The sequence below is a fragment of the Phocoena phocoena genome, chromosome 5, assembly GCF_963924675.1.
Source record: "Phocoena phocoena chromosome 5, mPhoPho1.1, whole genome shotgun sequence".
Taxonomy (NCBI): domain Eukaryota; kingdom Metazoa; phylum Chordata; class Mammalia; order Artiodactyla; family Phocoenidae; genus Phocoena; species Phocoena phocoena.
The window spans coordinates 32,685,143-32,696,818 of NC_089223.1; the positions used below are offsets into that span (position 1 = coordinate 32,685,143).

General features: G+C 42.7%; 1 protein-coding gene across 1 annotated transcript; it reads left to right on the forward strand.

Annotated features, from left to right (window-relative positions):
- The first annotated feature begins 192 nt into the window (after positions 1-192).
- On the forward strand, positions 193-9,644 carry TLR2 (toll like receptor 2). The gene is made up of 2 exons (XM_065877308.1): positions 193-261; positions 7,154-9,644. The coding sequence occupies exon 2, from the start codon at positions 7,170-7,172 to the stop codon at positions 9,525-9,527; it is 2,358 nt and encodes a 785-aa protein (XP_065733380.1). The 5' UTR covers positions 193-261; positions 7,154-7,169; the 3' UTR covers positions 9,528-9,644.
- The last annotated feature ends 2,032 nt before the right edge of the window (positions 9,645-11,676 follow it).

The following is an 11,676-nucleotide window of genomic DNA, read 5'->3' on the forward strand; positions in this document are numbered from 1 at the left end:
GGGATGGAAACGCGCAAGGGAAGGACTTAGGTTCAAAATCTTAGACATAAGGGGGAGCCCACATCTTTTCACGGTAAGAGCAGGGATGGGAGGTGGGTGCTAGGGAAAGTCAGCGCACCACCAGGGGACCGCCACAAGATTGAAATTTTTTAAAAATCTGGGCTGTCCTTATCTGCTCTTCAGGCAAAATCTTGCTGCGTTGGTTTGGATAGTGACTGGTGAGTTATTTTAATGCAAGAGAGAATAGACTTGCGGGTGGAAGTGGACCCTGGAGATATACTGACCGGGAAATTGTGTTTAAAAGGTCGTGGTGGGGGTGGGAGGTGGATGAGAGGCATGATTCGTGAGCCTGAATTTGGGCGTCCAAGGACGCAGAAGAATGGAGACGGCGTGTTTCAGGGCAGTAAGAGGCTTTGGGTGCCCGAGGCTTCAAGAAAATAGTGGTTGGGTAATAAGACTTCTCGTTGGTTTCGAAATCTAACTCTGTGCTGGGGAAATCCCACGCGGAGGCCTTAAGCGTCTCACCACACCCTGGCCCCAGCGCCCGCCTCCGACCCGGTCCGGGCACCAGGCGGCGGTGGGGTAGCACGTGGGTCACGGTCACCCGACGGAGCCCGCGGAAAGGGAAGCGGCGGCGGGCCCCAGGCCACAGGTGACAGGCGCGCTCCGCGGAACGGGTGGTCCCCGCACCCTGGAGAAGGGGGCGCCGGCCACACGCAGCGTCCCCGCGCACTCTTCCGGGGCGCGGGCAGGTCCGGGCCGGAGGCGGCAGAAGGCGCGGCCTGGCGGCAGCTGCGCATTCTCCGGATACATCGGGCCGAAAATACGCTCGGCGGGCTTCCTCGTTCCGCAGCCCTTCCCAGACCGGGCGGGCAGGGTCCCAGGGTGGCCGAGGCGCGGACGCGGGCGCCGGGCATCCTCGCTTCCCAGTCGGCGGCACCCGGGACCCCAGTCGTGCGGCGCGGGCCCGGGGAAGGGGGGAGTCCCTGGCCCCGAGGCCGTCGTCGCTCCTGCAGCCCCGTCTGCTAGGCCCCGCACGGCAATGTGGACACCCGCCCCGCCGAGGTGAGAGAAGCGGGGACCTCACGGAAAGGGACGGGGGTGCGGCCGAGGTTCGCCCAGCCCTTGGCGTCCCGGTGCCCGCGGGCCTTGGCGGGGCCATCCAGCCTCCGATGGGGCGCCGCGGGAAGCTTCCGCGGGCTCCGCGCTGCGGCCGGCCGCGTTCCGGAAGGCGGGGTGGCCAGTGGCTCCAGTTCCCGAAGGGCAGCCCTCTCGCCGGAGGCTCAGGGCGCCCCGGTCGCCCCTGCCCCCTTCACTCGGAGCGGCGGTGACGAGGTTCAGGTAGAGGCTTTCAAGGTTGCATAGGTGCGTCCTGCTGGCGGTGCGTCTGCGCTCACTGCTTACCGCTGGGACCCAACTTCCAAAGGTGGGATTTCGGCCACCAGGGCTCAGCAATGGGACAGGGTCAGGACTCGGATCTGCCTAGGACTCTCGCTCCCCAACCCCGAGCCTGGTCTCTGCTCCGGGGGGGCTTCACGCCATTAAAACTTCGTCAACGTCTATAAATGACAACTTGTGTTTGGAACTTGGATGTCAGCCAGGATAGTGTTTTTCCTGTTTGAAAAAAGAAAAAAAAAAAAAAAGGGCTGGGAGAGAGAGAGAAATTGTTCAGGGTGTAAACAATTCAGCCGGGTGAGATGCTTGTAATCTTGCAGAAGGTCTTGTCTGCACTGTTACTAACTCAGATCTTTACCAAAAAGCAACTGGGCGATAGGATGGCTGACTTGAAAGTAGACACCAAAAAAAAAGAAAAGAAAAGAAAAGAAAAAGGCAAATATCCTGACCTGATTACTTGAAAATGACTTATTCACCAATATTTTAAGTTTCTTCTTCTTCCTGTTCTAAGCAGAGAACCTTTGTGTCTTCTTTAAACTTTTTATAATGTATCAATTTTATGAAAATTACCTGAAGTTGACAACATGTTTTGGAAGTTTCTAAGCCATCAGTTATTTTTTTTCATTGCTTTACTTAAGAATTTGGCTTGGTTGGTTAAATATCTTGTTTTGATTTCAGTGACTGAGCATAATTTATTGTATGTGGCACCTTGGGTGTGACCTCATAAAGATATTTTAGTAAATCTAAGTTGTATTTACTCCTCCCAAATAGGTTTGCTTGTCAAAAAAAAATTTTTTTTTATCTCCACAATGTCATTTAAAATTTACATTACTTTTTCCTCATGCAGGAAACCCATGTCTGAGTTTCTGAGTGCTGTCTTTCTTATGTATCGTTACACTAAAAAAATCCACTTGTTGCTTCTTGTTGCCTACTCTTACCTGGTTTATTTTCCATGTGTTGAAGAACATATGTTTTGGGGTACTTCTTTCAATGAAGGTCTACAAATGTCTGAAAATGTCTTATCTTTACTCTTGGATGATTATTTAACTGGGTATAGATGTCTAGACTAACAGGTATGTTTTCTCAGCCCTTTGAGGCTGTTATTCCATTGTTTTGGGGCTAGATGAGGAATTTCTATTCTTTGCGATTCAATATGCATTTATAATTTGTAAATTTATGTTTTTATTCAGTTCTGAAAAATTCTTAGTTATTATATCTTTTAATATTTGGATCCACACCATCATATGTGGCAGGCCTGGGTTTTGATTTCTTATGGGAGATTTCTAGGAGGCTAGCTTCTAGCCAGGTGGAGACCCTGGGTCAGAGGGCAGAGATTTTTGAGGCCCCTGTTCACATACGGCGTAGCCTTTTCTCTGTGCTTGGCTTTATGGAGAGCCCACTGTCACTTCTCTACCATGCGCTGGGCCATGAGTCCTTCTCTAGTCTGGCTTCACCCAGGCATCTCAGCCCTCGCCCTAAAGTGGGCGTCTGTTCCTGGTTTCACTCTGGGCCACAGGGCTTCAACTTCCTCTCAGCTAAGTCGCCTTTAACACCAGGCTTACTCCCCAGACTTCCATCCTATCCCAAGCCTTGGACTAATAATTCCTCACCACTCTGGCAACTTTCTGAATTCTTTAAGCAGATGATTTTTATACTTTGTGCAGATCCGTAGCCTTTATTAGATCTGACTCCACTCCATCTAACTTGAGCCATCGCCCTTCCCTTTCTCAGTGTCTTACACTGAGGAGTTCTCTGCCCGCTCCTGTAGTGTATTGGGGAAATGGGAGGAGAGACAAGTAATTCTGACCTAAAGTGTCAAGCTGTTAACTGTAGTTTTAGCATCATCAATAATTATTATTTGTTGAAAACCGACCATGTAATAGGTGTCATATAATATGTATATGAAATAGCCCAAGATCCCTGCTCTTATAAATTTTACGTTTTAAAGAGAAAAAGCCAGGAAAAATAAAAAATGAACGCATTTGACCTTAAATCTTAGCCAAAAATTGGTATAGATTTCTTAAGATTTGTGCAATATGTTATGAAGTGGAAAAAATCAGGTAAATTTTGGTTCTCCAGTACAATTATACTAAGAGGATTTTTTTTTCAACAACCAATTAAGCAGAAAGACAATGGGATAGACATAGTGCCAAATAGTAATAGCCATTTCATCTTAACCCTGTCAGTTTTAGAGGTGGGGACAATGCTAGATCTGCGGCCTCTATGGGTTAGTTTCTGTTGTCTTCTGTTTCTGCTTTTCTCATGCTTGTCACCTTGCTTTCGTTAGTGTCCAGTTGTTTTTCAGTTTTTACTGGACATTCTATTTGAAAAATTGTTTCTAGAAAGAAATGTAAGGGCTAGGATGATGTTTTCTTCTTCTGGAAAATTTTTCCTTTGCTTCTGTAGGTACCCATGAGCACTAGCGTTCCAGAAATAATCTTAGTCCATATTCAGAGATCAAGGCTGCCCAAGCCATCCAGATAAATCAAAGCTGTGATGCAACCTGTGAGGACTTGTTTTCCTCTAGTTCAGCCTTATCTATCCCATCCGTGACTGCCCCAGACCTTAACATTTAACTCCCTGTTTTCTAAGGCTGTCAAAAGTGCTCTGCAGCTGTCAGATTGTGCTTACTGTGTTCAACGCAATGAAAGACAAAACTGAAAAATCTGGCAGAGAATTTGAAACTATAAAAATGACATAGCAGAGGTGGAAAGGAACCAAATAGAAATGATATAGATGAAAACTGTAATAATCAAAAAATTTAAAAGCAGTGGATGGATTTAACAGTAAATTAAACATAGCTGAAGAAAGGAAAATAAACTAGAAAATAGATCAGAAGAAAATACCTAGAATGAAACTTGAAGAGACAAAAAGTATGGAAAGAACAGAAGAGAAAGAGACATGGACAATACAGCTAAACTAGTGTTTAGATGAAAATGCATGACCTGAAATGGATATATTAGAAATGAAGAATGGCTGAAAATTAATGAGGAAGCATCTATCTCAGGAAATTAGAATGAGAACCGTAAAATAAATCTAGAGAAAGCAGAAGGAAGTAAATAGTAATATGACTAGAAATTAATGAAATAGAAAATAAATAGAGGCTCTGTAGAGTGAGAAGCTGATTATTCAAAAATGCTGATAGGACTTCCCTGGTGGTGCGGTGGTTGAGAATCTGGCTGCCAATGCAGGGGACACAGGTTTGATCCCTGGTTCAGGAAGATAGCTCCCACATGCCATGGAGCAACTAAGCCTGTGCGCTGCAACTACTGAAGCCCGTGTGCCGCAACTACTGAAGGCCGTTCGCCACAACTACTGAAGCTCGCGTGCCTAGAGCCCGTGCTCCACAACAAGAGAAGCCACTGCAATGAGAAGCCCGTGCACTGCAACGAAGAGTAGCCCTTGCTCGCTGCAACTAGAGAAAGCTCGCACATAGCAACAAGGGCCCAATACAGCCAAAAATAAATGGATAAAATAAATAAAAATTTTAAAATGCTAATAAAAACGATAAACCTCTGGCAAGACAATTGAGAAAGAAAGCAGGCACAAATATCATCTAAGGAATAGAATAGAGGTCCTGCAGACATTAAAACAAGAGGATGAAAGCAACTATGTCAGTAAATTTGAAAATTTGGAAGAAAATGATAAATTCTTTGAAAAACACAACTGACAAAAGAATAAAAAGAAAATCTGAATCATTCTGTAGCTGTTAAATTAATGTATTTAACAAAAACAAACAACAACAAAAACTGTATGAGGACATTAGGAGAAAGAAATTTGTAGGGCAATTTTACTTCTGAATATAGATTAAAAAATTCTAAACAAAATATTATAAATAAAATCCAGCAATATATAAAAAGGATAATACATCCAGACGAATGTGGGTTTATTCTAAAAATGCAAGGTTGCTTTAACACATTTATCCATTGTAGTCACCAATATTTATTAACAAAGTAAAGGAGGAAATGTTCTTATCTCAATAGTTACAGGAAGAAAAAAAGAATTTTGATAAAATTCAACATTCACCAATCAAGACAATGAAGTAAAGGTATAAGGATTGGAAAAAGTAAATAAAACCATCATTATACCTGGATGATATGATTGTGTATGTAGAAAATTGAAAGGAATCTACAAACTGTGAAATTGCTGAATTAGTTTTGCAAGGTTGCTCAATGCATGGTAGATATGTAAAACTTAATTGAATTTCTCTCTCTGTATATATAGGTATATGCCACATATAAGTAAGTAATACTATTTTCAAAACTTCAAAAGTATCAGATGCCTAGAAATAAACCTCACAAAATATGCTCAAGACCTCTGTGTAGAAAATCATAAGACATTATTGTGGTAATGAAGACCCAAATAAATGGAAAGATATATCATGCTCGTGGATTGAAAGATTCAATATTGTAGTGATGTCAATAATTCCAAAATATCTATAGAGTCATGGCATTGCCAACTAAAATCAATGGGTTTGGGCTTCCCTGGTGGCTCAGTGGTTAAGAATCTGCCTGCCAATGCAGGGAACACGGGTTCAAGCCCTGGTCTGGAAAGATCCCACATGCCGCGGAGCAACTAAGCCCGTGAGCCATAATTACTGAGCCCGAGTGTCACAACTACTGAAGCCCACGCACCTAGAGCCTGTGCTCCACAACAAGAGAAGCCACTGCAATGAGAAGCCTGCGCACTGCAGTGAAAAGTAGCCCCTGCTCACCACAACTAGAGAAAGCCCACGTGCAGCAACGAAGACCCAACACAGCCAAAAATAAAATAAATAAGTTTATTTTTAAAAAATCAATGGGTTTTGTTTTTGAAACTGATAAGCTGATTCTGTAATTTATAAGAATATGCAAAGCACCAAGACTAAGACTCACTTAAAGAAGAACAGGGAGGAAGGCCTTGCTCTCCTGGATATGAAGATATGTCATATATTTAATATAGTGTGTTACCGGTACAAGGATAGACAAATAGACATTGGATCAGATTAGAGAGCCCTGAAACAGACTGACCCTTAGATGGACACGTGAGTACTGGCAAAGGTAATACTGTTGATTGTTTCCCCAAAATGATCTTTTGAAAAATGTGCTAAGTCAAATACTGCTTCCTGCACTTAGTTCACTGCAGATGAGAAGGTTCTGATGGTCTGATTGTCCCTCCGCCCAACAAACCACCTTGCTCTGCCTGGGGTTCTCAGCACCCCTTCCACCTGCTAGTGCCAAGTGCAAGACAGGTTGACAAGCATGGGACCTTTTTCTTTTGGTTAAAGAGCATGCTCCACCTGGAGCTGTATTCAGTGAAAGTTGTTCAAGGAGAGCTGTGGTTTGGCACTGTGAGATCTCTAACTCATGGGGGCATCAGGACAGGCAAGGGGCATGCTCCAATATAAGATCTGAAGTATACAAATACGAGGTTGTAAATGCATATGGTTAAGCCTAGCCCTTAAACTGCTTGCTTTTTCATCCTCCATCATTCATTTACTTTCATCTTTCAACCCACGTTTGGTCCTGCTGCATATTCCTAGATGGTACTGTGCCTTTAAGTCATTGTTCAGTGGCGGCCTGTTGCTGGATGTGTCAGGGAATTCATTTTTTATCCTTATCCTTATTCATACATTCCATTTCCCTGTCAGTTATGTCTGTGTGTGTGTGTGTGTGTGTGTGTGGACGCACGTGCTACATCTTACAAAACGTTTCTGAAGAACTGGAATTAAGCTATGCTGTCAAACACAATCACTCATTTGAACCTCTTTTCTTTGTAGGTGAGATCACTGGACAATGCCACCTGCTTTGTGGACAGTGTGGGTCTTGGGGTCTGTAATCAGCCTCCCCAAGGAAGGAGCCTCTGATCAGGCTTCTTCTCTGTCTTGTGACCCCACTGGTGTCTGCGATGGACGCTCCAGATCTTTAAACTCCATCCCCTCAGGGCTCACGTCAGCTGTGAAAAGCCTTGACCTGTCCAGCAATGAGATCACCTATGTCAGCAACAGCGACCTGCGGAGGTGTGTGAACCTCAGGACTCTGAGGCTGGGGGCCAATGAAATTCACACGGTGGAGGAAGATTCTTTTTTTTCGCTGAGGAGTCTTGAATATTTGGACTTATCCTATAATCGTTTATCTTACTTCTCATCCTCCTGGTTCAGATCCCTTTCTGCCTTGAAATTCTTAAACTTACTGGGAAATTTATACAAAACACTCGGGGAAAGATCTCTTTTTTCTCATCTCCCAAATCTGCGAATCCTGAAAGTAGGAAATAGTAACAGCTTCACTGAGATTCAGGAAAAGGATTTCGCTGGGCTAACGCTTCTTGAGAAACTTGAGATTAATGTTCCAAATCTGCAGACATATGCGCCAAAGAGTTTAAAGTCAATCCAGAACATCAGCCATCTGATTCTTCATCTGAAGCAGCCTGTTTTACTGTTGGAGATTTTTGTAGATACTTTAAGTTCCTTAGAACATTTAGAGCTGAGAGATACTGATTTGAACACTTTTCATTTTTCAGAAGTATCCATCAATGAAACGAGTACATCGATTAAAAAGTTTACATTTAGAAATGTGCAAATCACTGACGAAAGTTTTCCTGAAGTTGTGAAACTGTTTAATTATGTTTCTGGAGGCTTAGAAGTAGAGTTTGATGACTGTACCTATGATGGAGTTGGTGATTTTAGGACATTGACTCTGGAGACAATTAAACACGTAGGTGACATGGAGACATTAACAATACGGAAGTTGCATATTCCACAGTTTTTCTTATTTCATGATCTGAGTAATATATATTCACTCACAGGAAAAGTTAAAAGAATCACAATAGAAAACAGTAAGGTTTTTCTGGTTCCTTGTTTACTTTCACAACATTTAAAATCATTAGAATATTTGGATCTCAGTGAAAACTTAATGTCTGAAGAAACCTTGAAAAACTCTGCCTGTGAGCATGCCTGGCCCTTACTAAAAACCTTAGTTTTAAGGCAGAATCGTTTGAAATCATTAGAAAAAACTGGAGAAATTTTGCTTACTCTGAAAAACCTGACTAACCTTGATATCAGTAAGAATAATTTTCATTCAATGCCTGAAACTTGTCAGTGGCCAGGAAAAATGAAATACTTGAACTTATCCAGCACAAGAATACAAAGTTTAACCCGTTGCATTCCCCAGACACTGGAAATTTTAGATATTAGCAATAACGATCTCGATTCATTTTCTTTGATTTTGCCAAAACTCAAAGAACTTTATATTTCCAGAAATAAGTTGAAGACTCTACCAGATGCCTCCTTTTTACCTGTATTATTAGTTATGAGAATCAGCAGAAATATAATAAATACTTTCTCTAAGGAGCAACTTGATTCTTTTCAAAAACTGAAGACTTTGGAAGCTGGTGGCAACAGCTTCATTTGCTCCTGTGACTTCCTGTCTTTCACACAGGGGCAGCAGGCCCTGGCCCAGGTCCTGATCGACTGGCCAGAAGAATACCTGTGTGACTCTCCATCTCCCGTGCGGGGCCAGCGGGTTCAGGACACCCGGCTCTCGCCTTCTGAATGCCACAGGGCAGCCGTGGTGTCTGCCGTGTGCTGTGCCCTTTTCCTGTCGCTCCTGCTCGTGGGAGTTCTGTGCCACCGTTTCCACGGACTGTGGTACATGAAGATGATGTGGGCCTGGCTCCAGGCCAAGAGGAAGCCCAGGAAGGCCCCCCGCAGGGACATCTGCTATGACGCCTTTGTGTCCTACAGTGAACGGGATTCCTACTGGGTGGAGAACCTCATGGTCCAGGAGCTGGAGCACTTCAGACCTCCCTTTAAGTTGTGTCTTCACAAGCGGGACTTCATTCCTGGCAAGTGGATTATCGACAATATCATTGACTCCATTGAAAAGAGCCACAAAACCATCTTTGTGCTTTCTGAGAACTTCGTGAAGAGTGAGTGGTGCAAGTACGAGCTGGACTTCTCCCATTTTCGTCTCTTTGATGAGAACGACGATGCTGCCATTCTCATTCTGCTGGAGCCCATTGAGAAAAAGGCCATCCCCCAGCGTTTTTGTAAGCTGCGGAAGATCATGAACACCAAGACCTACTTGGAGTGGCCCGCTGATGAGACGCGGCAGGAAGGGTTTTGGTTAAATTTGAGAGCTGCAATAAAGTCCTAGGATCCTTCATTAAGGGTCAGTCTTGGTCTGGTGGTGGTCTTTCTATCACTACTTATAACTAAGTCCATTCCGACCCAATTATATGTAAACTATATGAATGAGGACTTGCTGACTGAAACAACTAAAACTGTTCAAAAACTGCTACCAGATTGGAAAAACGTGGTTCTGGGCTTTTCTTTATCCTATGAGATAATCATGATCTCACTGCATTATTGATATCTGAGTTACCTGTGCCAAATGACTTAGTTCACTAGGAGACAGCAGAAATGAGCAGAAGATTTCAAATTACTGTGTCCGTCAGCTTTCTGCCAGGAGACTCATGCATGTCTGTAGAGGTCGTTCTCCATCCCGCCAGCTGTCCCTTCTGTGCCTGACTGCTCTCAAGAGCAGCAAGGCAAAATGTTATTGCTGTTCTTAGAAAAAAAGTGCTGTGTGTCCTCATTAAGCTTCACAGGATACAAAAACCCCTAGAAGGTATATTTTCATATGAACTGAATCTGTCTTTCTCGGTATTTGATAAGTTTCTCCAGCCATAGTTACTTGAGAGAGGGTATATAACCCAAGATGCAGTAAATTATGTATTTCTATGAAAATGAAACTAATGAAATAAATACTCAGTTTTGAAGGATTTGAAAGAATCCCCCTATATCCCTGACTCGGATCTTCAGCCTTTAACTATGTGTGAAGTTCTAATTAGTGTCTGGTTACTCTGCTTTCAGGCCCATCTTCTAGTCGGCTTCCCTTGCATCATGTTGCTTTTTCCTTCTTTGAAAAGTCTTGTTTCTAATTTTTTCTCTTTTTGAAACATTATGAAAGTACATATGAGCTAAATAGATTTTTAAGCAAGTATAGACCTAGAGGTTCTTCACAATGACTCAGAAATATTTGATACACAATAATTTAAAAGATAGATACTACTTCCATATGTTAATTTTTAGAATCTAGATAATAAGACATTAAGTGAATACATTAAATTTAAAAGTGAGGAGCTTTTTATGGACTTCATGCAACTCACTCCTTAAGCTGGGAACCACATGTGAAAGGAAGTGACCTTGCTCAGTCCTCAGCCAGAACTGGGTCTGTGTGGTTAGTTGGGGTCTGGAATCAGAAGGACCTGGGTTAGTATGCATGTATCTTTGGGCAACTCAATCTGATCCCAAATATTTTCCTGTCCTTAAGATAGGGATAATAATAAATACATCGTAGGGTCTGATATAGATGTCAATGTGCAGTAATATCAGTAAAGCACTGGCATGTGCCCCTGGATGAGGACCAACCCTATGAGAATGGGTACCATGGGGTACTCGCACAGGGTGACAGGTGCCTGTGGTAGGTGTTAGCTGTTATTATTATTTTCCAAGAAGGAATTCCTCTTATATACTATGGTTTGTAAATGAATGTTTTTGTGTTATGAGTACTAGCAGGGATCTAGGGTATATTTTCTGTCGTTTGCAGAAAGTTATCTCAAAGAAATAAGTTCATTAAGTGCAGGACAGGCTTTAGTCCTTGGGAAACCCAAACAGTGGGTTCTTCCATCTCACACAAACTCCTGGGAGAGTGTAATGGAGTACCCAGCCTAAGAAAAAAATAGACAAGTTCAGGAGAAGGAGACTTGAGATGTCACAGAAACCAAACACAAAATGGGCTTTTTGCTTTAGTCCCCTTATTTCCTTCCTACATTAAGCACAATGTTAATTGTCATGAGAACCAGACAAATTTAACGTGGACTTGACCTGTAGATTTAATTTCAATAATTTAAACAGCAATAGAAAAGCTTCATAGTTAATTGATAGATTTAAAATAATATTTTAAAAATAATCTATTTTTCTCATTGCAAATGTTAAATTGTAGAAAATTTGGACAAGAAAAAAAGCATATAAAAGAAATTAAGAATCAGCTCTTATCCCTTTACCTTGAGATAACCACTGGTAACTGAGTAGTATATACATATTACTTCACAAAACTGAGACTAGATTTAATTAATTAATTTATTTAAAATTAATTTATTTTTTGGCTGCGTTGGGTCTTCATTGCTGTGCACGGGCTTTCTCTAGTTGTGGCAAGCAGGGGCTACTCTTCACTGTGGTGCGTGGGCTTCTCATTGCAGTGGCTTCTTTTTGTGGAGCACGGGCTGTAGGCTCATGGGCTT